This window comes from Pituophis catenifer, unplaced genomic scaffold, assembly GCF_029215685.1.
Source record: "Pituophis catenifer annectens isolate HBS135680 unplaced genomic scaffold, rPitCat1.0.hap2 SCAF_14, whole genome shotgun sequence".
NCBI classification, from domain to species: domain Eukaryota; kingdom Metazoa; phylum Chordata; class Lepidosauria; order Squamata; family Colubridae; genus Pituophis; species Pituophis catenifer.
This window is the reverse complement of record NW_027256894.1, coordinates 15,162,863-15,188,074: the sequence shown is the minus strand read 5'-3', so window position 1 is coordinate 15,188,074 and position 25,212 is coordinate 15,162,863. Positions and strand designations below refer to the sequence as shown.

Genomic DNA, 25,212 nt, shown 5'->3' with positions numbered 1-25,212 from the left:
CATACATGTCAGAAGGAGGCATGGGGTAAGCAGAACAGCGTGTGGGGGCTGTGATCAGTTGTGGTGTGCAATCTTTTTTTTTTTTTTACTTTTAAAAGCATTTTTTTTACAACCTATTTGGCTGAATAGATTATAAAAAATGCTTTTAAAAGTAAAAAAAAAGGCTCTGACAAATTGAGATTTGAAATTAGAGGACAAGAAGATAAACAATACTATAAGATATGGGACTTATTTTATCAATGGCTAGATAAGAAAATATGGAAAATATGAAATATGGTAGAGATTTTTACAATACAAGAATTGAGAACTATGTGAAATAATCATACATATGGATGTATGATTATGGGATAGACGCAGGAGGTTGAAATGAATGTCATAAATAAAAATTAACTCAAATCTTAGAATACTTTGAATGATTCTACGGGAAGGAATAGTCATATTCAAATAAATGATTAATGAGGATTACAATATATAGATTGATGATATGAGATTCTAGGTAAACTGTAAATTGTAAATTATGAATTTGGTAAATGATGCACAAAAGATTTGTAGCCAACCGACACACTGTTTGCAATTGTAATTGAAGATGATTTTATGTTTGTTTAAAAATAAAAAATCTTTTCAAAAAAAAAAAGGCTCTGAGGATTGCGTGGCTCAGCTGGGATCATCAGCCTTTTTTTTTTTAACCTTTTAAAAGCATTTTTTAAATGAAGCGGTAAGCGGGCAATTGGGTAGGCATGGGCGGGGGGGAGCAGGGATTCTCGCTACCGGTTCTCCGAACTACCCGCCACCATCGCTACCGGATCAGATGATCCGGTCTGAACCGGGAGCATTTCACCCCTGGGTCAAAGCCTTATACAAGAAATTAGCACAGCTGAGCCGAGAAACAAATGTCATTTATTTCTAAAATATTATAAACAAGAAATTGATGCTGGCCCGGTTCGCACGTTACCCTTAATTTGTAAATCAGGATGTGCAGTTGAAGCCTGCAGAGATCCAGATTTTGGGATCCTTGTCTCTCTCTTTCTCTCTAGGCTTTGTTGTTGTTGTTGTTGTTGTTGGAGAGTCAGAAGTGGACTTGGGACATTTGGGACACCTGATTGAGGTGTAGAAATGAGGTCACCTTTTGGTGGAAATCCACAGGGTGAGAATTGGCTTCTCTAGGCTTGACTGTGTAATGGCCCCTTTACAGTACGTTGCCTGTTTTATTTGAGCTTTGTGCAAGACAATCTGGAACATTTTGTCCCTGCAAGAGGTTTGAATCTTGAAATTAAATTAGGGAACAGTGATATGCAATTTACGTGGAACATCACATCCCCGGACTGGTCGAGACTGATGAAAATATCTTTTTGTGTTTTTGCATTGAGCCTACACACATTGAAACATAATTGCGTGCCGCGGTGTCATCAGAAATTGGATTGGATAGAGAGAGCATCTTGAAGGCAAGCGGCCTTGTCATGTGAGATGCGTTTTGCGCCCTGAGGGGAAAAAGAGAATTCCTGCAAGCCCAATCTTTACGTAAAAAGTTTTCCTTTGGTTTTATGTTTCCTCGGTATATTGCCCTTTTTATTATTCCTGAAGGTCAAAAAATGGTTCTCAGCTTTTTGCTTATCGTTTCCGTTCATAGAGAACATTCTGAGTCAAGGAGAATATGCTGCTTCTGACTATGGATCTGTGACGGCGAACCTATGGCACACGTGCCGGAAGTGGCACACAGAGCCATCTCTCCGGGCACGCCAGCTGTCGCCTGTTGCTCTTCCGGGTTCCGATGTGCACATGCGTGCCAGCCAGCTGGTTTTCATGCGTGTGTGCACACCAGAAACCGGAAGTCCAGATAACTGGCACGCATGCGCATGCCAGAAACTGGAAGCTCAGCTGCCCGGCATACGCATGCACGCCAAGGAGCTGCTCTTCCGGTTTCTGGCACTTCCCCGCACGCATGCGCAAGCTCCCGTTTCGGTACTCGGGGTCAAAAAGGTTCACCAATACTGCTATAGATCATAACTTAATTCAACATTGTAAGAACTGATGTGCATTGAATGCAGATTGAACCTCTTTTTCTGTACATGGGAGTTTCCATGTGAGGATCTTTTTTTGTTTCCCCCCCCCCCCCAGCTGTAATCAGATTTTTAGACCGGGAAGCATATTGCATTTTTAACATTCCAGGCTGTGTTTATAGATAGAGGTTTGCTACAAATATTTCATGCCATTTTATTTATGGAGCTGCCAAACTGCAAGTGCTCCTTTTTACGACTTCTTCATCCTTAACTGTTGGTGTTCCCCACTCAAATGTGGAGTTAGAAAGTTATAAAGGCCTTGAGGCAAATTCCCAAATATTTTTCAAAGGTCTTCTTTGCACCCACTTGGCAGTAATCAAGAGTTTCTCAAATTGTTCATAAGCTCATTACAATTGAATTAAAAAAAAAATCTAGGCCTGGGTTGACACTAGGGGTTGGTCCTACTTACCTTTACTACCGGTTTGCAATGGGGCCGCGCGCCTGCGCTCGCTTTGTGTGCGCATAAGCTTCTGCGCATGCACAGACCAGTGGTGGGTTGCCCCTGGTTCGGACCGGTTCTATAGAACTGGTAGTAAAACCAGCGGGAGGCTCCGCCCACCAACTCCAACGTCATCAGAACGCTTCTGCGCATGCATAAAAGAGCGCGCGGCCCCATTGCGAACCGGTAGTAAAGGTAGGTAGAACCCACCCCTGGCGCATGCACTTCCTGATGTTGTTGGGGTCGGTGAGTGGAGCCTCCCGGTTCTATAGAACCGGTCCGAACCGGGGGCAACCCACCACTGGTTGACAGGATATATTAAACTTTCCTGGTTTACTTGATTTTTCATAGAGCATTTTATAAATGTATTGTTTTGCTATTGTTTTGATTTATTGTGATTGCTGCTATAAACATGCTTGGAGAAGAAGAATTAAAATAAGTAGGCACTGCTTAAAAAATAAGAGTGAGAATGGTGGCAGTCCAGTATTCAATGGTTGTTTTTAAGACTTTCCACCAATAGCATCTTGCTTTATTTATTGTATTTATTGGTTCAATTTATATGCCGTCTTTTTCCAGAGACTCAGGGCGGCTTACAATGCGTTAAGCAATAGCCTTCATACTTTTGTATATACCTGCTTAGTAGGGCTTTTGCCCCCCCCCCCCAAGCGGTGTTCTTTTTTATACAAAGTCAGTTTATTGCCCCCACAATCCGGGTCCTCATTTTACCTACCTTGAAAGGATGGAAGGCTGAGTCAACCTTGAGCCTGGTGAGATTTGAATTTGCAATAATTGCAGGCAGCTGCTGCTACTTAATAGTACTTTAGCCTGCTGCGCCACCAAGGCTTGCTTAATTGTTGAAGGAAAACTCTTTGAAATGTGAGACATTCTCTCTTTGGAAGGGATGTTGTTTTGCATGCTAGCCAGTGGCAAACTGGGAGGTAGGTCTTTAGCGTACTTTTGATGATGATGCGTTGTATGGATAATTTTTTTTAACTAGTGATGGGGCGGCTTCAGCAGACAAGGTTTGTGATAGATACACAGTGCAGCGGGGTGTGCGATGTCACTGCCTGGTGGGAAATAAGCCAGAGGATCATGCTCGAATCCCTCCTGACTCAAAGGGCCCTTTGTCTGTCTGCTCCATCTTATCAAAAAGGTTGCTTGCTGCTGTCCCCATAGTTGAATTTTGCTTCTTATTAAGCCTGCTCAAGCAAGACCTGAGTGCTGCATCAGCTATATCAGTGGTCAGCAACCTGCAGCTCTGGAGCCGCGTGTGGCTCTTTCACCCCTCTGCTGTGGCTCCCTGTCACTCCAAAAAATTGGCATCACAACTGAGCATGTATATGAACAACCGTTGGTGGAATTGGGTGTGGCTAGTCTAAAGAAAAGGAGGACTAGGGGGTGACATAACAGAATTCCAATATCTCAGGGGCTGCTACAAAGACGAGGGAGTCAAGATATTCTCCAAAGCACCTGAGGGCAGGACAAGAAGCAATGGGTGGAAACTAATCAAGGAGAGAAGCAACCTAGAACTAAGGAGAAATTTCCTGACAGTGAGAACAATTAATCAGTGGAACAACTTGCCTCCAGAAGTTATGAATGCTCCAACACTGGAAGTTTTGAAGAAGATGTTGGCTAACCATTTGTCTGAAGTGGTGTAGGATATCCTGCCTAAGCGTTAGGGTGTGTGGCTAGTCTAAAGAAAAGGAGGACTAGGGGGTGACATAACAGAATTCCAATATCTCAGGGGCTGCCACAAAGAAGAGGGAGTCAAGCTATTCTCCAAAGCACCTGAGGGCAGGACAAGAAGCAATGGGTGGAAACTAATCAAGGAGAGAAGCAACCTAGAACTAAGGAGAAATTTCTTGACAGTGAGAACAATTAATCAGTGGAACAACTTGCCTCCAGAGGTTGTGAATGCTCCAACACTGGAAGTTTTTAAGAGGAGATTGGATAACCATTTGTCTGAAATGGTGTAGGGTTTCGTGCCTAAGCAGGGGGTTAGATTAGAAGACCTCCAAGGTCCCTTCCACCTCTATGTTCTTTGAATTGAGGCCTCCAAAAACACCTAACTATGGAGAGCAGAGTTGGGATCCTACAAACTGCAGAGAAAGAAGAACAGTTTATGACTGCAGGTAGTCCTTCCCTGTGGCAGCTGGATATTTTAGACTCGCGAGAACCTTTCATTATTTTATTTATTGCTCCATGTTTGTCATTCTTCAGCGGCTCACAAAGATGTCAGGGCATGCCGTTTAGAAATTAGAGGAAGAAACACTGCAACAGAATATTATTACCCAACCAAAGCCTTCGGTTACACAGAGAGCTCACAGCTGCGGTAACAGCTCGAGGTGCCAGCTCTGCTCCACCCCCTGCGTTCAGATACACTTCGGGGCAAGCAAAAACAATAACCTGCAATTAAGTTCAGGCTGATCATAGCTTGGATAGGAAAGGCCAAATGGGAGGAACTCGGGTCAGGCCCCAAGGCTGCAGCAAAATTCCTGATGGAAATTATTTTGTGAATTAGGGATGCCCAAAATGCCCTTGTGACCTGCAAATAACATTTATTGACTCAAAACGTTTATTGGTTGATTCCGGAGCATTGGTTCGGATGGTGAGTTGTGAGATGGCAGAACACACTTCTAGAACCCACACTATAAAAAAGAGGTTGAGACTCTAGAAAGAGTGCAGAGAAGAGCAACCAAGATGATTAGGGGACTGGAGGATAAAACATACGATGAACGGTTGCAGGAACTGGGCATGGCTAGTCTAGTGAAGAGAAGGACCAGGGGAGACAAGATAGCCTCTTCCAATATTTGAGGGGCTGCCACAGAGAGGAAAGGGTCAAGCTATTCTCCAAAGCACCTGAAGGCCAGACAAGGAACAATGGATGGAAACTGAACAAGGAGAGATTCAACCTGGAAATAAGGAGGAATTTTCTGATAGTGAGAACAATCAATCAATGGAACAGCTGGCCTTCAGAAGTTGTGGGAGCTTCATCACTAGAAGCTTTCAAGAAGAGACTGGACAGCCACTTGTCTGGAATGGTGTAGGGTCTGCTTGGCCGGGGGTTGGACTAGATCACTACAAGGTCCCTTCTAACTCTGTTAATCTGTGTCTGAGCATCTCCTGTAGGTGCTGAGTCTAGAAAAAGGAGATGGGATCTTGCTTCTGGTTGTCTAAACTTCACAACTTGGACATAAACTGTTTCAATTCCTACCCTCAAAACGACGCTGTAGAGCACTGCACACCAGAACAACTAGACACAAGAACAGTTTTTTCCCGAACGCCATCACTCTGCACTCTCCTCAACGCTGTCAAACTATTTACTAAGTCTGCACTACTATTAATCTTCTCATTGTTCCTACCACCCATCTCTTTCCACTTATGACTGTATGACTGTAGTTTTGCTGCTTGTAGCTTTACGATTTATATTGATATTGTTTCCTGATTGCTTATTTGTACCCTATGACTATCATTAAGTGTTGTACCTCATGATTCTTGATGAACGTATCTTTTCTTTTATGTACACTGAGAGCATTTGCACCAAGACAAATTCCTTGTGTCCAATCACACTTGGCCAATAAAAAAAATTGTCTCGTCTCGTCTCTTCTAAACCTGGTTGTCTAGATCAGCATTGATCAACCTTACCAACTTGAAAATGTGTGGACTCCGACTCCCAGAATTCCCCCCAGTCTGGGGAATTCTGGGCGTTGAAGTCCATACATCTTCCAAGTTGGTAAGGTTGACCAACCCTGGCCTACAGGGATTTCTGGAAGTTGAAATCCACCCTAAAGTTTCCAAGGTTGACAGATGCTGGTCTAGAATGGGGCTTCTGTTTGATGGAGAAACTCCTCAGCTTTTGCAGTAGCCTTTCTCTCCAATATTGCAACCTCAAAAGCTGTTTTTCCATGTATGTTCCCACTGCATCGCACAAATATTAATTCATAAGTGTTTTCTTTAGAGCCCAGTGCACCCAAAACTTGTGTTCGTTTACATTTAGCCTGTCATCTTGAAATTAACAAATCTGAGTAAAATCTACAGATCGCAACCCATCTTCTCAAATCTACTTTTATTTTGAAGATACATTTTGTTTTACCTCCCTTTTGTGCAAAATTCCTTTTCCTGGTTGCCCAAGCTGAAAACAGAGTAAAACATCAGCCATCTTTTTTTAGAAGCTACTTGTAAGAGGGTGTTTTATTTATGTGACAGTGGTGGGAGTTGGCCAAACTAGGAATCTTGAGTTTTATATTTGTCTTTTGTCTCCAGCTCAAGATCAAAAAAAGGAAAGTGGTGAGGTCATACCTGGGCCCAAACAGAAACCAAAATAAAATAAAATAAAATAGGCTTTTGATTTGGGAAGTAGAGAAATAAAAAGGAAAAGAAAGCCTTTGAAAAGCTATATTGTTGCTGTCTTGTTGCCACCACAAAAGTTTGCTGTGAATTTTACATTGTGTCCAGGGAGAGTTGCTTTGTGTTGCTTCTCTCTTGTAGCAAACAACAGCCTCATGTTGTTGCAACCTTTGGTGCTTTTGTTAAAATATTTTCCCACCATGTCATTGTTACAGGGGCTGGAGAATTGCACAGTCTTTCTTTCTTTCTTTCTTTCTTTCTTTCTTTCTTTCTTTCTTTCTTTCTTTCTTTCTTTCTTTCTTTCTCCTTCTCCTTCTCCTTCTCCTTCTCCTTCTCCTCCTTCTTCTTCTCCTCCTCCTCTTCCTCCTCCTCCTCCTCCTCCTCCTCCTCCTCCTCCAAATTCACTTCGCAAGTTTGCAAAGAACAGATTCCCCCCCCCCAAAAAAACGCAATCAAACTTTGAAGGACTAACATTGTGGATCAGGTGGCCAGAAGTATGGGCAATGGTATTGTGTGGGTAGAGTTGCTATGAGTTTCAAGATTATGACCGCATTTTCTCCCAGGTCTCTCTCTGAAATGTTTCCCCCCCCTTTCTTTTAGCAAGGAAGTAATATTTGCCCAAGCGCAACAAAAGCTCTTTTAAAAAAGGAAAAGTCTTTTGCTGTACAGCTTGGCTACATGCTCCAGAAGCTCAGTGGGACAGGCATAAAATTGGCAAGTACAAAGTTACAAGACTCAGTTGCCTATAATATTTGGGCTCAAGATAGTCATTGTCCCATTGGCTTATATTCAAGCACTTGCATTTTGGTCATTATGGCCTTATGTAACATTGATTGGTTGATTGATTGATTGATTGATGGGTCATTAAGTTGTTTTCAACTCCTAGCAACCACATGGATTGATTTTCTTTGTGACACTCTAGTCCAGTCATGGCTAACCTTTTTGCCATCGCATGCCCGGAGGGGAGTGGGGGGGTCGTGTGCACATGTGACCACGCCCTTAATTATATGTGCCCTGTGTATGTGCACGCGACACCCCCCTCCCTCCGCTCCTGGCATGTGACGGCCCAGTAGGCCTGTTTTTCTCTCTCATCTGGCTCCAGAGCCTCTCTAGGAGTCTGGGGAGGGTGAAAACAGCCTTCCCAACCCCACCCAGAAGCCCTCTAGGGGCCATAAATGGCCCATTTGCCAACTTCCAGTCCCACCAGAAATTTTGAGTATTTCAGAGAACCGGTAAATACCACCTCTGGCTGGCCCCATCCCCATCTATTCTCTGCCTCTCGAGTCCCAGCTGATCGGGAGGAAATGGGGATTTTGCAGTAACCTTCCCCTGGAGTGGGGTGGGAATGGAGATTTTACAGTATCCTTCCCCTGCCATGCCCACCAAGCCACGCCCACCAAGCCACACCCATAGAACCGGTAGTAAAAAAAATTTGAATCCCACCACTGTTTGATTCTGCCTGGATTACTTCCTGTAGCTTTTTGGCAAGATTTTGTAAGTGGTTTGCCATTCCTTCCTCCTTCCTAGGGCTAAGAAAGAGCGGCAGGCTCAAAAATCATTCAGTTGACTTCGTGCCAGCTCATAGTCTCCAGGTTTCTGAACCACAACCCCAAAGTGGCTGTTTCCAAAAATTAGATAACAGAATACATCGCAATAATTAGATAGAGAACACAATGGAATAAACAGTGAATAGAATGCAGACAACATGACTGGCATGGTCCATTAATTTGGACAAAGGGCATGTCTCCAGAGGCCAAAATCTCCAGGTTGGCTTTCTGGTTGTCATCACAAGTATTATGTCACTTTAAAACCAGGCTATTGTTGTATCTGTGAGAATGAGCTTACAGAAGACTGTTACCTGGTAACTTTGATGTAAACTGCTCCCTGGGGCTTGTGATTGTTGACTTGACTTAACATAACAAGATTAATGGCCCCCATTAACCTCTGCTTGAGAGGCAGCATTGAGGAAACAACAGTTCTAAGAATTCTGTTTACCAAATTACGGAGTGCATTAAGTGCAGATAGCCACTGCGAATGCTTCTATATAAATGGATCTGGCCTTTCGTACTGTCACTGCTGGCAGTACACACTCCAAATAGCCATCTTAGTATGGACCATGGGACATCCCTAGATTATTTTTGGCCTCACAAGGAAGAGGGTGTATACGGTAGAGAAGTCTTTCTGATTTGGTTGAAACAAATCATGGTTTAGCATGGCATTCAAACCATTTCTCTCTCTGATATAATAGTGGTCTCAAGAACAGGGAATGGAGTGCTGTTCTTTTGTCTGGCTTGCACAAATCATGGTAGTCAACGCATGTTGTTGTGCATTCATTGTAACTGCCCGTAGTTAACTGCTGTGCCAGTTGAGTTGTGAGCAGAAGACATTTAAAGGAGGGGTGTGTGATATTGGTGGGACGGAGGGCCAGAAGCTCTTGAAGATCTATGACCTGAGCAAACATCTGCTACAACCTGGTGTGGTTGGGAGGTGGAGCTGGTAAAGTAGAGGCCCAGAAATGATAAAAGAGGAGGGGACAGGCCAGAAAGATAAGCTGGGGAGGGGAGATAAGTCTCGTACTGCATCTAAAATGGGAATTCCCTTTACAGACAAAGCAATAACCTTTGTGATACGAAGAGCGTGCACGCAAGATACGCTGATACACTGAACAGGGCAATAGCCAAACACATTTTCACCGAATGTATGGAGGAGATGCACACAAACACACACACACAAACACACACACACACAAACTATGAGCTGTGGTAGCACAGTGGTTAGAATGCAGTATTGCAGGCTGCTTCTGCTGCCTGCCTGCTGCCTGCAATTTGGCAGATCGAATCTCACCAGGCTCAAGGTTGACTCAGCCTTCTGTCCTTCCAAGATGGGTCAAATGAGGAGCCAGGTTGTTGGGGGCAAGAGGCTGATTCTGTAAACCGCTTAGAGAGGGCTGTAAAGCACTGTGAAGCGGTATATAAGTCTTAAGTGCTCTTGCTTTTGCTACTTGGGATCATCCCAAAGGTTCTTTTTCAAGAGGCAACTGGACTTCCTGGGTTTTTTTTTCTTTTCTTTGAAGACATTTCGCTTCTCATCCAAGAAGCTTCCAGAGCTGAAGAAGCTTCTTGGATGAGAAGCGAAACGCCTTCAAAGAAAAAAACCAGGAAGTCCAAGTTGCCTCTTGACAACTTGGGACAACCGTGACCTGGATGACTGAGAATCTCCATAGACTGGCAGTACCTCTCCTTCCATTCCCCCGCCATCAGAACCTGATGAAGCTTCTTGGATGAGAAGCGAAATGTCTTCAAAGAAAAAACCAGGAAGTCCAGTTGCCTGTTGGAAAAAGCACCTTTGGGACAACCATGTCCTGGAGGACTGAGGATCTCCATAGACTTTGGTTTGGTGCTGTACCGTTTGTTTATCGTTATTCTTTTCCTCCTGCAGCTTTTCAGCGAGAAGATCAGTGGAGCAGAAGGAACAAAACTTGATGAAGACTTTCAAGAGATGGAGAAGGTAAGGCAAGCCTCTTGATACTGGCTGCTAATTGCAAGGTAATTATTTCTAATTATAACTCAAGAGGCCTTTTCATCCTTTTTTCTAAAATAGGCCCATAGTTAGGTAAAGGTCTAAGGGATGTGGTGGCTCAGTGGCTAAGACACTGAGCTTGTCAATCAAAGGGTTGGCAGTTCAGCGGTTCGAATCCCTAGTGCCGCGTAACGTGGTAAGCTCCCATTACTTGTTCCCGCTTCTGCCAGCCTAGCAGTTCGAAAGCACGTAAAAAATGCAAGTAGAAAAACAGGGACCATCTTTGGTGGGAAGGTAACAGCGTTCTGTACGCCTTTGGCGTTGAGTCATGCCGGCCACATGACCACGGAGATGTCTTCAGACAGCGCTGGCTTTTTGGCTTTGAAATGGAGATGAGCACCGCCCCCTAGAGTTGGGAACGACTAGCACATATGTGCGAGGGGAACCTTTACCTTTTGGTAAAGGTCTAGAGGAGACCAGGTTGGCACAAATTTGTGTGTGATGTACGAAAGAAACAGTCCCTGTCATATATTTGTTAAAGATTAGCAATGGTTCAAAATTGAATTCTTTTTGAATCCAGCATCCTGACTCATGTCCAACAGGGATTGTTTCAACAACCTTCAAAATCAATAAAGGAGAAGATTTGTAGCTCAGGGTTGAAAGGAAGGGTCCTTGGTGCTCTCTGAGCTCTCTCTCTCTCTCTCTCTCTCTCTCTCTCTCTCTCTCTCTCTCTCTCTCTTTCTTTCTTTCTTTCTTTCTTTCTTTCTTGGTTCGATTTATATGCTGCCCTTCTCTGGAGACTCAGGGCAGCTTACAATGCATTAAGCAATAGCCTTCATCCTTTTGTATATACCTGTTTAGTAGGGCTTTCGGGCCCCTCCTGAGCAGTGTTCTTTTTTATACAAAGTCAGCTTATTGCCCCCACGATCCGGGTCCTCATTTTACCTACCTCGGAAGGATGGAAGGCTGAGTCAACCTTGAGCCTGGTGAGATTTGAACTCACAATAATTGCAGGCAGCTGGCAGCTAAGTGCTACTTAATAGCACTTTAGTCCGCTGCACCACCAAGGCTCCTTACAGACGTTTTATTACCCAACTAGGTAACATCATCAGTGCTAAGACTATAATGATGTTACGTAGTTAGGGTAATGCAAGAAAACTCCTCCGTCTGGACCTTCGTACCGCTACACCCCGCCGCAGGGAGGCGGACCCAATTAGATGGGTCCGCCCCAGGCGCCTGATGGATCCTGATAGGTTCCAGACGGAGCTTGGGCCAATTCCTGATGATCTGGCACACGACTCGGCCGAGGACCTAGTAGCTGCCTGGGACCGGGCGGCTGGTGGGGCCTTGGATCGAGTCGTGCCTTTGCGGCCTCTGACCCGGTGTCGATCCCTCGCGGCTCCTTGGTTTACCGAGGAACTGAGGGAGATGAAACGCCGGAAAAGACGCCTAGAGAGCGGTTGGAGGGCCAGTCGCGCTGAATCTGACCGAACACTGGTAAGGTCGCATATTAAGACCTACCTAGTGGCGATAAAGACGGCAAAGTTCAATTACTTTTCCGCCTCTATTGCGTCATCAGGGAATCGTCCGGCCGCCCTGTTCAGGGTAACCCGCTCCCTGCTCCACCTGGGAGCGCGGGAAGATCCCTTGGAAGGCAGGGCAGAGGATTTCGGACAATACCTGCATGACAAAATCGCTCAGATCCGGGGGGACTTGGACTCTGACTGGGTAGATCAGGGCAGGGTGACGAGGAATAGTCTTGAGAATGTTATCTGGGAGGAGTTTGATGCTGTGACTCCCGATGATGTGGACAGGATTTTGGGGAGACTTAGTGCGGCCACATGTTTACTGGACCCGTGTCCCTCCTGGTTGGTACTGGCCTCCCGGGAGGTTACACGAGGCTGGCTCCAGGGTGTTATCAACGCTTCGTTGAGTGAGGGTTACTTCCCCGCGGCCTTGAAGGAGGCGATGGTGAGGCCTCTCCTCAAGAAGCCGTCCCTGGATCCAGCAATATTGGCCAACTATCGTCCTGTCTCCAACCTTCGGTTCTTGGCGAAGGTTGTTGAGAGTGTGGTCGCGCGACAGTTCCCGCAATTCCTGGAGGAAACATCCTATCTGGATCCGTTCCAGTCTGGTTTCAGGCCTGGGCACAGCACGGAAACGGCATTGGTCGCGTTGGTTGATGATCTCTGGAGGGCTCGGGACAGGGGTTGCTCCTCTGTTCTGGTCCTGTTAGACCTCTCAGCGGCTTTTGATACCATCGACCATGGTATCATGCTGCACCGGTTGGAAGAGTTGGGGATGGGGGGCACCGTGTTACGGTGGTTCTCCTCCTTTCTCTCTGACCGGTCGCAGTTCGTGTTGGCAGGGGGGCAGAGGTCGACCTCGAGGCCTCTTATATGTGGAGTGCCTCAGGGGTCGGTCCTCTCGCCCCTCCTGTTCAACATTTATGTGAAGCCGCTGGGCGAGATCATCCATGGCTTTGGGGTGAGATACCATCAGTACGCTGATGATACTCAGCTGTACATCTCCACCCCAGGCCACCCCAACGATGCCCTTGAAGTGATGTCCCAGTGCCTGGAGGCTGTACGGATCTGGATGGGGAGGAACAGGCTCAGGCTCAACCCTTCCAAGACTGAGTGGCTGTGGTTCCCGGCATCCCGATATGGTCAGTTGACTCCATCACTGACCACTGGGAGCGAGTCTTTGGCCCCCACAGAGAGGGCTCGCAATCTGGGAGTCCTCCTGGATACGCAGCTGTCCTTGGAGGAACATCTGACGGCTGTGACCAGGGGGACCTTTTATCAGGTTCGCCTGATTCGCCAGTTGCGGCCCTTTCTTGATCGGGATTCCTTGTGCACAGTCACTCATGCCCTCGTAACCTCTCGCCTTGATTACTGCAATGCTCTCTACATGGGGCTCCCCTTGAGGAGCACCCGGAGGCTCCAACTGGTCCAGAACGCAGCAGCGCGGGTAGTGACGGGAGCAGCGTGGCGCTCCCATGTAACACCGCTCCTGCGTGAACTGCACTGGCTCCCGGTGGTCTTCCGGGTGCGCTTCAAGGTGTTGGTTATCACCTTTAAAGCGCTCCATGGCATAGGGCCTAGCTATCTTCGAGACCGTCTACTGCCACCGACGACCTCCCACCGACCCGTGCGCTCCCACAGAGAGGGCCTCCTCGGGGTGCCATCAGCCAAACAATGCAGGCTGGTGACCCCCAGGGGGAGGGCCTTCTCTGTGGGGGCACCTACCCTCTGGAATCAGTTGCCCCCTGAGTTAAGGAGAATCCATGACCTCAGTGCCTTCCGCCGTGCCCTTAAAACTTTCTTTTTTCAACAAGCCGGGCTGGCTTAATTTCTTTTTAAGGGTTTTTTTAATTGTTTTGTTTTGCTTATCGTTTTAATTAATGGGGCCAAATTTATATATATTTTTAAATGTGTTTTAATATTTGTATCTGATGTTTTTATCTGGCTGTTCACCGCCCTGAGTCCTCAGGGAGAAGGGCGGTATACAAATTCAAAAATAATAATAATAAATAATAAAACAAGCAAGCTCAGAGAGCACCAACGGCCCCTTAACCTTAGAAATGTTTCAAGTTCAAAACACTTCCAAAATGATCAAATCTGCCTGTTTCCAATTTAGGAATCAAAATTGGAGGCGTGGAGTAAAAAGTGGCTCAAATTGAAAATGATTTGCACAGCCCATCTAAAGATATTTCATTTTCCTCTTGCAGAAAATTGATATCACTAGCAAGGCAGTGGCAGAACTTTTATCCAAAGCTACAGAATATCTCCAACCTAACCCAGGTAAGAACAAGATAGTTTTAGTGAGTTCCAGATGTTTCAAATGACCGAGCATCTCTGTGAACCAATCCGTCAGATCTTTGCCTTCCAGCTTCTACGGATCGTTTTATGTTACAACAATTTTATTGTCTATATTTTTACTTATTTTACTTATTTTTACTGTTTATAGGTGGTCCTCAGTTTACAATCATTTGTTTAGTGGCCATCAAAGTTACAACAACACTGGAAAAAAAAAGTGACTTACAATCAGTCCTTACACTTTTGATCGTTGCAGCATCCCTATGGTTACACGGTCAAAATACAGGCACTTGATAAGTGGCACGTATTTTTGTGACGGTTGTGGTATCCCAAGTCAGGTGATCATCATTTGCAGTCTTCCCAGCCAGGTTTCCACAAGACTCTAGCAAGCAAAATCAAACGGGGGGGGGGGGGGGACCAGATTCGCTTAAAAACCAGTTTGCCAATTTATCAACTGCAGTGATAAACAACCGAGGCAAGAACGATCATAAAATAGAGCAAACCAACCTCTCACTTAACAACAGAAATGTTGGGGCTCAGTTGTGGTCATAAATTGAGGACTGCCTCTCCTGTGGATGCCATTAATCCAGTGGTGAAATGTAAAATTTGTTACTACTGGTTCTTCAGCCGAAAAGGTTGTAGAAAAAATGCTTTGAAAAGGCTCTGACGATCCCAGCTGAGTTGCCTGATCGTCGGAGGCTTTTGTTTTCTTTTAAAAGCTTTTTTTTTCTTTTGCTTTTAAAAGTAAAAAAAAAAAAAAGCCTCTGATGATCAGGCAACTGAGCTGGGAACATCAGAGCCTTTTAAAAGCATTTTTTTTTGCTTTTAAAAGTAAAAAAAAAAGCCTCTGACGATCAGGCAACTGAGCTGGAATCGTCAGAGCCTTTTAAAAGCATTTTTTTTTCTTTTAAAAGTAAAAAAAAAAGCCTCTGACGATCAGGCAACTCATCTGGGATCATCAGAGCCTTTTCAAAATATTTTTTTACAACCTCTTCGGCCAAAGAGGTTGTAGAAAAAATGCTTTGAAAAGGCTCTGACGATCCCAGCTGAGCCGAGCGATTGTCAGAGGCATTTTTTTTTACTTTTGGCCGAAGAAAAAATGCTTTTAAAAGTAAAAAAAAAAAAAAGCCTCTGATGATTGCGTGGTTCAGCTGGGCATGGTGGGGTGCAGGGATTTTTGCTACCGGTTCTCCAAACCACCCGCCACCATCACTACCGGATTGGGCAATCTGGTCTGAACCGGGAGCATTTCACCCCTGCATTAATCCCTGTTTATTATCCATCATGGGTCTAAATGAAGCTCGTGACAACTTGCTTCTATGGCGATTGCATACGTAAAATAATATTCCGAGCCTGGAGATGTGAAGTCAACGAGCAGAAATGTTCTCCAGACAATATAGAAATCCCAGCGTATCTCTTTAAGCTTTTCAGTATTAATCTCTCTCTTTTAAAGCCTACAGAGCTAAGCTAGGAATGCTGAACACTGTCTCCAAGATCCGAGGGCAAGTGAAGGCCACAGGATACCCACAGACTGAAGGATTACTTGGGGACTGTATGCTCCGGTATGGGAGGGAACTGAGAGATGACTCCACCTTTGGTGAGCTTCCGCAGCTGCGCAGCATTGTTTATGTAGTTCATGCAAGGGGTACTTAATAAATCTGGATTTTTAAGGAAAGGGCGGGTCCCTGCCTGAGCAGAGAACATTACAGAGATTGTTGTTGTTAGTTGCGAAGTCATGTTCTACCCTTCGCAACCCCATGGACAACGTTCCTCCAGGCCTTCCTCTCCTCTACCATCTCCCGGAGTCCATTTAAGCTCACGCCGACTGCTTCAGTGACTCCATCCAGCCCCCTCGTTCTCTGCCGTCCCCTTCTTCTTTTGCCCTCAATCTTTCCCAGCATTAGGCTCTTCTCCAGTGAGAGTCCTCATTAGGTGGCCAAAGCATTTGAGTTTCATTCTATATAAATTGAAAATAAGTAATAATTAGATGGAAAAAGAAAAGAAAAAAAATATATAAAGTTATGTGACCAGAGAAATGGTCTGGAAAATAAGAAAGGTAGAAGCTTTACACGTTTCAAAGAAAAAGTGGCTGAAAATAAGCCTTTTAAATTTCGGTTTGGAAGCTGCTGAATCTTTTTCGTTTTTTAAAACAACAACAACTGAATTCCTCCCCGTGAGATACACGAATGTTGTTTCTTCTTTACAAGGTGCTGCGCTGATCGATGTGGGAGAAAGTATGAAGCAGATGGCAGAAGTGAAGGATTCCCTGGATATCAACATCAAGCAGAATTTTATTGATCCTCTCCAGCTACTGCAGGAAAAGGATTTAAAAGAGATTGGAGTGAGTTTATCTCTGCCTCAAATATTTGCCTAGGGATGTGAAGATGCATCCTTGGAATAATATTAGCGTTTCTGGAATCTCTTGGGCTCTCTTTTTCACTTCCTAATGCCTGGATTTGCGTAATATCTTAAACTCAGGTTAACAAAATGCAATTACCATCTTCACGGGAGGTGCAGTTCCCAAACAAAAGGTTTTTTTTCCTCTGGCTTAATGAGGCCATGCCAAGATAATTTCTTATGCTTTATTTATTTCTATCTATCCTGCCTTTATTATTTCTACAAGTAACTCAAGGCGGTGAACGTATCCAGCATATCTTTCTCCTCCTATTTGCCCCACAACAAAAAACACAAGAACATAAAAGTAAACTATATTTTGACAAATAATATTTTGCTTATGTAGATGCCCTGAAGATTTTTTCACAATGAACGAACTATGTAGAATCTAAGAATTTATTGCCGAAGCCTTCAAAGACACTGTTATTTTATTACAAAGTTTTTTAGCCACTCCCCATGGCTAAAAAAATCCAAAAAACGTATTTCTGCCCCTATACACAAGGACTTCTTCTCATTCGCTCTAACCACTTGGTTCTCTTCTTTCCTTTTTTTAAAACAAAATAGCACCACCTAAAAAAATTAGAAGGCCGGCGTCTAGATTATGATTACAAACGGAAGCGCCTAGGGAAGGTTCCAGACGAGGAAGTGAAGCAAGCCATTGAGAAGTTTGAAGAGTCGAAAGAGTTGGCAGAACGGAGCATGTTCAACTTATTGGAAAATGATGTAAGCTCAGTGGTGAAATCCAAACTTTTTTACTACCAGTTCTGTGGGGGTGGCTTGGTGGGCATGGCAGGGGAAGGATACTGCAAAATCCCTATTCCCATCTCACTCCAGGGGAAGGATACTGCAAAATCTCCATTCCCACCCCACTCTGGGACCAGCCAGAGGTGGTATTTGCCAGTTCTCCGAACTACTCAAAATTTCCACTACCAGTTCTCCAAACTACTCAAAATTCCTGCTACCGGTTCTCCAAACTATTCAAAATTTCCGCTACCGGTTCTCCAAACTACTCAAAATTTCCACTACCGGTTCTCCAAACTACTCAAAATTTCCACTACCTTTTCTCCGAACTACTCAAAATTTCCGCTACCGGTTCTCCAAACTACTCAAAATTTCCACTACCGGTTCTCCAAACTACTCAAAATTTCTGCTACTGGTTCTCCGAACTACTCAAAATTTCCGTTACCGGTTCTCTGAACTACTCAAAATTTCCACTACCGGTTCTCCAAACTATTCAAAATTTCCTCTACCGGTTCTCCAAACTACTCAAAATTTCCACTACCGGTTCTCCAGAACCTGTCAGAACCTGCTGGATTTCATCCCTGTGTAAGCCCCTCCCTTTTGCAACTTGAGCACAAGACATACAGTCTACGTGGGTGTTTGTGGCCCATGTGTTGTGGTGTAACTAGTAATTGGGAAGATGAACAGGTTGCCCAAACTCTAAGCACCGCATACTCTATTCCAAACTCTTTTTCAAACAAGACAGGAGATGCAACTTATAATTCCCTCTTCCTGCAGTTTGGGTTTCTCTTCCTGGAAGCGGTTGAGAAAGAGGTTTTTAAGCAGAGTAGCTGGCAGTCTGCACCTCTCAGGACCTGTTATCTGTCTCCCCTGTAGTTTGGTGATGCATTTTCTTGCTATTTTAAAATGTAGGAAAGGGAAAACACGTCTAGTATCATCCCTAAAAATAGTTTTTAAGTCCCGTCTCCCTCCAGATCCCAAGAAATTCTTACCCCGGTCCCTTTATCGTCTCTTTTTGCATTAGCTGTGTGGAAAATGTATTTTTCCTGGAATGATAGATTTTTGCACACATTTTTGTTAGGTGCTCAGCAACCAGCAAATACAGTAGTGGCCAAAATTGTGGAAACCTTTTGGGAAAAGTGTATTTTCTAAAACTAGCGAATGACACCGCTTTTTATTTGGAGTGGTGCCATAAAATTATATATCAATGGAAAGATAATTTAATCAAGAATGTAATGCAATAACTTTTATGAAGGATTTGCTGTTAGAATAGCAGTTACCGTATAAAGAAAAAAAGTGAAACACGAAGAAAAAAATGAGATATACAAAAATGATCACCCTGTCAGTTAATGCTTAGTTGGGTAACCTTTAGCATGAATGACGGCCTTACGACATCTTCCCATGAAGTGAACCAAGTCTTTTAGTTCTGCAGCTGTTCTAATGTGAATCCAAGATTGAATGATTGCTTCTATTAACTGGGTTTTATTGCTGGGTCGCTTCTGGCTAACAAGTTTCTTTAGTCGGCTCCATAGATTTTCAATTGGGTGAAGGTCTGGGCTATTCCCAGGCCATTCCAGCAGTGGAATAGAATTATCTTGAAACTCCAAAAAAAAAAAAAAGTGGTGTTATTAGCCAACAAACCTCAAAAATACACTTTTCCGACAAGGTTTCCACCATTTTGGCCACTACTGTGCAAGCAAAGCCCATGGGGGAAATGAGATCTCCTTAGCACCCATGTGATTCACTTGCCATCTGTGAACAAGGTCATAAAATAGGATGTGGCTCACTTAACAACCATTTTGCTTAGCAACAGAAATTCTGATCCCAATTGTCGTCCTAAGTCAAGGACTACCTGCATTGTAGGTTTTCCACACGCATATTCTGTAGGTCATGTTTGTCCCAAAATGCTTTTTTCCAAAAGGCAACTGGACTTCAGTTCTGTTCAGTTCTTCAGTTCTGTTCCAGAGGAACTGAAGAAGCTTCTTGGATGAGAAGCGAAACATTTTCAAAGGGGAAAATAAAATCAAGAAAGTCCAGTTGCCTTTTGGAAAAAGCACTTTGGGGACAGGTCTCTGTGAGTGACCTGCTTATCAGATTTCACTTTTCCTCCCAACTGTCAACTTTTTCCTCTGCGTCCCCCACTTTTCGTTAATGGCTACTGAAAGTTCTGATGGAATTCTTCCTACCAACCACTTTCATGTGTTACCACCCAGAAGTCATCCTGCTCTTGAAAAATTATTGGGGAACTTCTCCTCCCCTTGGACAATCATCTGCAATTTGGCAGTTCGAATCTCACCAGGCTGACTCAGCCTTCCACCCTTCCGAAGTCGGGAAAATGAGGACCCAGATTGTTGGGGGAAATAAGCTGACTCTGTAAATCGCTTAGAGAGGGCTGTAGAGCATTGTAAAGCGGTATATAAGTCTAAGTGCTATTGCTAAAGTGGGAAGGAAGGAAGGAAAGGAAGGAAGGAAGGAAGGAAGGAAGGAAGGAAGGAAGGAAGGAAGGAAGGAAGGAAGGACCATGGTGGCACAGTGATTAGAATATAGTATTGCAGGCTAATTCTGCCGACTGCCAGCAGTTTGGCAGTTCGATCCTGACCAGCTCAAGTTAGGCATAGCCTTCCATCCTTCCGAGGTGGGTAAAATGAGGACCCAGATTGTTGGGGGCAATAAGCTGACTCTGTAAATCGCTTAGAGAGGGCTGTAGAGCATTGTAAAGCGGTATATAAGTCTAAGTGCTATTGCTATTGCTACTCGCTTATTCTGCACTCGTGAAGCTGTTGAAGAATTCAAATTGTGCCCAGTTCTACTTTCTTAATATTGCTTTATGAAGTGCTGCCCTCTAGTGATAATAGTGACTCTAAAAATTTGAAACTTTGATAGTGCATGTAATTCTTGATTTATAACTATACTTGAGCTCAGAATATCACCTAACGAGGTATATCACCTCTTTATTAAGTGAGTTATGTGTAAAAGGATTTTACAATTTTTTTTTGCAATGGCCATTAAAGTGAACAAAGCAGTTGTTAAGTGAACCCATTGCCCACCCAATGGCCATTTTTTGCTGCAAAATGGAAGTAATAGCATTAGCCTAGACTTATATAGCACTTTACAGTGTTTTACAGCCTTTACAAGCTTTGAAACGGAGATGAGCACCGCCCCCTAGAGTCAGGAATGACTAGCACGCATGTGTGGGGGAACCTTTACCTTTATCTGACATAGATTGTTTATATATATATCAGGGGTGAAATACTCCCGGTTCGGACTGGATCACCCGATCCGGTAGCGATGGCGGTGGGTGGTTCGGAGAACTGGTAGCAAAAATCCCTGCGGCCCCCACCATGCTCAGCTGAGTCGCATGATCATCAGAGGCTTTTTTTTTTTTTTTTTTACTTTTAAATGCATTTTTTCTACAACCTCTTCCGACGAAAAAATGCTTTAAAAAAAAAAAGCCTCTGATGATCGCGCGGCTCAGCTGGGATCGTCAGAGGCTTTTCAAAGCATTTTTTTCTGCAACCTCTTGGCCGAAGAGGTGGTTAAAAAAATGCTCTGAAAAGTCTCTGACGATCTCAGCTGAGTTGCCTGATCGGCAGAGGCTTTTCAAAGCATTAGAAAAAATGCTTTGAAAAGTTTTTTTTTTTTTAAAAGTTGGCCACGCCCACCCAGTCACATTACACCCCCCCCACCAAGCCACGCCCACAGAACCGGTAGTAACACATTTTACATTTCACCCCTGATATATATGTTTATTTCTCTTCTATCATCTTCTCATCATATGCTAAATAAATAATACATAGAAATAGTAAGAAAGTTATAGAAAATATAGTATGTCAACAAATGTATGGTTGGCAGAAAAGAAGTACTGGTGGAAAATGGTATGCCAAGAAAAAAGGGTGAAGGTGGAAACTCTTGGAAAACCATTTTGTCTAATTCATTTTTCTCAGTGATACCCTTCCAGACAGAACAGTTCCTCCCATTCTTTCTCTGGACAATTTTGCATCAATAAGCCACACCGAATGAGAACTTACTGTTCCCTTAGAGTCCATGTTTCCTCCAGCTTACTTGGAAAAATCATTCACAAAAACTTTCTTTTTGGATTCCCTTTTTATAGATAGAGCAAGTGAGCCAGCTTTTAGTCTTAGTAGAAGCTGCACTGGATTACCATAAGCAGTCTGCGGAAATTTTGGAGGATCTGCAGAGCAAGCTACAAAATCGGTAAGCATCATCATGGATTGGTTACATTTCAAACTGAGGGAGCTCTTTAGAAGTTTGAAGAACTGCTATCATAGGGCTAATCCTCTAGGATACTAAACTAGTTTTGTTAACAGCAATAGCATTTAGACTTATATACCGCTTCAGAGTTGTTTACAGCCCTCTCTTAAGTGGTTTACAGAGTCAGCATGTTGCCCCCAACAATTTGGGACTTCATTTTATGCACCTCTTATGTATCTCAGAAGACAGATGGTTTCTCCTCTTCATTCCCAATGGACCTAGTCACATCAGCAATGAGCTGCGAAGCTCAGAATTACTATCAGTGGGTGGGTTTGTACTTCCTACTAAATCAAAACATGGGGTATTTGGGTTAAGCTTACTGTGTAGTTAAGCCAATTATTGTTTATTCCATGGACTGTGGTTAAACAAACCATGAATCAATGTGATGTATATATGTATATATATATGAACTCATGGGTTTACAAGGACTTTTGGGGTGGCAGTGATGGAAGCAGAATTCCCCAATGGGGTGATCTTAACACACTTAGAGCAGGCATTTCTGACTGTTTGAAAAGCTTCATCTTTTCATCTCCATCCTGCTTTCAGGATAAATGTAGCTTCAAGTCGCCCTAAACGTGAATTTAAGCCCAAACCAATCACACGGACGCATCTGGAAATAAGCAATGGTCAACCACACAATGGAATTTCCTTCAGTCCATCAATTAAATCATCAGGTATGTAACCATGGGATCTATGGAGATTCTCAGTCATCCAGGTCATGGTTGTCTCAAAGTTTCAAAAGGCCACTGGACTTTGGTTTTCCTTGAAGATCTTTCGCTTCTTATCCTTCATGCACAAATTCAGCCAGCAATTATCTTCAAGGGAGCCCCATTTTTTGGAAGGGGTGATGAAATAATTAAGCCAGTGCAAATATCTGGAGAACTGTAAATATGTGCAAGAGAAGGGTTGGTCAGAAAGAAAGAAAGCAAATCATTCGAAGATGTAGTAGGCACTAGGGCTTAACTACAGGTAATCCTGAACTTTCAACTACATTTGAGTCCAGAATTTGGATCATAAGTCGAGTCACCATGTGAGCAAACTAGATATTACAATCATTTTTACAATTATGTTTAAGGGAGCCGTTGCGGTCATAAAGCAAATCACATTGTCATAAGTCCAAATTCAGTTTATCTGATGAGTATTTTTTGCCAAAAAATATCTCAAAACATAATCAAGTGGCTGCTGGATGTTGCAATCTGTTTTAAGTGCAAGGCAATTGCCAAGCACCCCCCAAATGCAATCATGTGACCAGATGGGTGGGTGCAGCAGTTGTAACTTCAAGGATGGGTCGTAATTTTGAGTCTGTTGTAACTTCAAAGAGCCGCTGAGTGTTCCATTGTTAAATCAAGGCCTACCTGCATTAACTTTCTACAGTCTACTCTTTATAAGGGCCACAGTGGCGCAGTGGTTAGAATGCGGTACTGCAGGCTACTTCTGCTGACTGCCAGCAGTTCGAGTCTCACCAGGCTCAAGGTTGACTCAGCCTTCCATCCTTCCGAGGTGGCTAAAATGAGGACCCAGATTGTTGGGGGCAATATGCTGACTCTGTAAACCGCTTAGAGAGGGCTGTAAAAGCACTGTGAAGTGGCATATAAGTCTAAGTGCTATTGCTATTCTGGTTTTGCATCTTGTGTGAATTTAGTCTATTGGATTAAGGGTTAATTTAATAATTAGGAAGCATGTTGGTCAGGAAGTGTGGGAGACAGTGTAGCATGAGGATTAAAGTGTTGTATTGGGATTGGAGAGCCAGGTTTAGGTTTCAAGAGATGTGGTAGCGCAGTGGTTAGAATGCAGTACTGCAGGTCGCTTCTGCTGGCTGCCGGCTGCCTGCAATTTGGCAGTTCGAATCTCACCAGGCTGTAGGTTGACTCAGCCTTCCATCCTTCCGAGGTGGGTAAAATGAGGACCCAGATTGTTGGGGGCAAGAGGCTGACTCTGTAAACCGCTTAGAGAAGGCTGTAAAGCGGTATAAAAGTCTCAATGCAACTCTATATCTGAAAGTCTCTTGCTATAAACTTGGACTTTGTTGCAAATGAAATTGAGACAAACTTTTGTCGGAAACCAACCTTGAACGTCTCAATTGCTCATTCTTGACCAGGTTCTTCGTTGCACGTGGACCAACCTTGCTGCCAAGCCTTGTATGACTTTGAGCCTGAAAACGAAGGGGAGCTTGGCTTTAAGGAAGGAGACATCATCACGTTGACCAATCAGATTGACGAGAACTGGTACGAAGGCATGTTAAAAGGGGAATCGGGCTTCTTCCCCATCAGCTACGTTGAGGTCCTTGTGGCCCTGCCGCAGTGAGCGTGTCCTTTTCCCGCTGCCGAAGCAACCAAAACATTTTGTCTTCGTGCCCAAAGCTGATGTGTTTCACCGAAAGCCCGTGCTTCTTCTGAACCACCTCTTAACTGACTCTTTTTGTACGCGTCTTTTAAGAAATATATTTATTTTGTATCCGTACAATTTGTATGATAAATTATGGAGGCCTTTCTTTTGGTTACAAGCAAAGAACAGCAGCCGGCCCTGTGCTTTTTCTGTGCCTTGAAAAATCTCACGGACGCTTTTCCTGGAAGCCAAGCTATTTACGCCCACTGTCGCAACAAGAAGCCGTTCGTCGAGTGATGAATTTTATTTGTGGGTACAATTTTACAGCTACTCCTTAAGTTGGGTCATCCTTGAGCCACTCTTGTTATATTGAACTTGCCATATTTTTTGGAGTGTAAGATGCACCTTTTTCCCCCCCTAAAAGGGTGAAAATTTGGGTGCGTCTTATACACCGAATGTAGCCCCGCCCACCCACTGGCCCCCACCCTTTGGCCTCTGCCTCCCAGCAATTTACCTCCTTGCAGCAAGAAGAAACAGCCCATTTCAGCATCAGCACAGCCTAATTAGCACAAGTTGATTGTCCGTTGGATCGGCCTCCCGACTCTCAGCTGTTTCAGGCTGCAGGGATTGCCATTGCCTATTGCTGCGCGGGCCTCTGCTGCTTGCTGCAAGGAGGTAAATTGCTGGGAGCAGATTTTTTTTTTCTTGTGCTAATCAAGCTATGCTGAAAATGAAAGTAAAGCAGGCTGTTTGCTGTAACGAGGCAAAATTGCTGGGAGGCAGAGGCAGATTTCTTTTTCTTGTTTTCCTCACCAAAAAAGGTAGGTGCGTCTTATAGTCCGGAGCATCTTATACTCTGAAAAATACAGTAATTCTGAAAAGCTGATACTAACCGTGTACTTTTTGACTAGAGAAAAATGATTGCTTCATTGACATTCCTGTATTAAGTCAATTTTACCCTCCAACGCTTAACTCTTCGCTGACCAGATATAATAAATCACTCTTGTGGGAAATATATTTCCTTAGCATCTTACAAAGTATGTCATTCTTTGGCTACTGGCTTCACACCATCCACCATACCCTGAGCTAAATTTTGGCACTTGTAGTAACAAATTTTAGATTTCACCCATTTAACACTATATAATACTGTTTTCAACAACCAATGACTTTATTCCAGTATGTCTCACAGTAGCAAATTGGACTTTTCTAAAGCCCATCAGCAAAGCAACCAACCTTCCTAATTACTATAGAAAGGAGCTATTTCAGATTTCATGGGAATTTCATCCAAGTATGGATA

At 43.9% G+C, this 25,212-nt stretch overlaps 1 protein-coding gene across 3 annotated transcripts in view; it reads left to right on the top strand.

Annotated features, from left to right (window-relative positions):
- The window catches only part of SH3GL3 (SH3 domain containing GRB2 like 3, endophilin A3), a 32,614-nt gene extending 8,252 nt beyond the window's left edge, over window positions 1-24,362 (top strand). The window contains exons 2-9 of one of the 3 annotated variants that reach the window (XM_070953277.1): window positions 10,282-10,350; window positions 14,096-14,168; window positions 15,637-15,780; window positions 16,391-16,524; window positions 17,142-17,300; window positions 21,430-21,533; window positions 22,137-22,264; window positions 23,689-24,362. In XM_070953277.1, the coding sequence (XP_070809378.1) occupies window positions 10,282-10,350; window positions 14,096-14,168; window positions 15,637-15,780; window positions 16,391-16,524; window positions 17,142-17,300; window positions 21,430-21,533; window positions 22,137-22,264; window positions 23,689-23,894 (1,017 nt within the window). In that variant the 3' untranslated portion in view covers window positions 23,895-24,362. Of the gene's footprint in view, window positions 1-10,281; window positions 10,389-14,095; window positions 14,169-15,636; window positions 15,781-16,390; window positions 16,525-17,141; window positions 17,301-21,429; window positions 21,534-22,136; window positions 22,265-23,688 lie in introns of all 3 variants that reach the window. The other 2 variants (XM_070953278.1, XM_070953280.1) reach the window with 2 other exon arrangements.
- The last annotated feature ends 850 nt before the right edge of the window (window positions 24,363-25,212 follow it).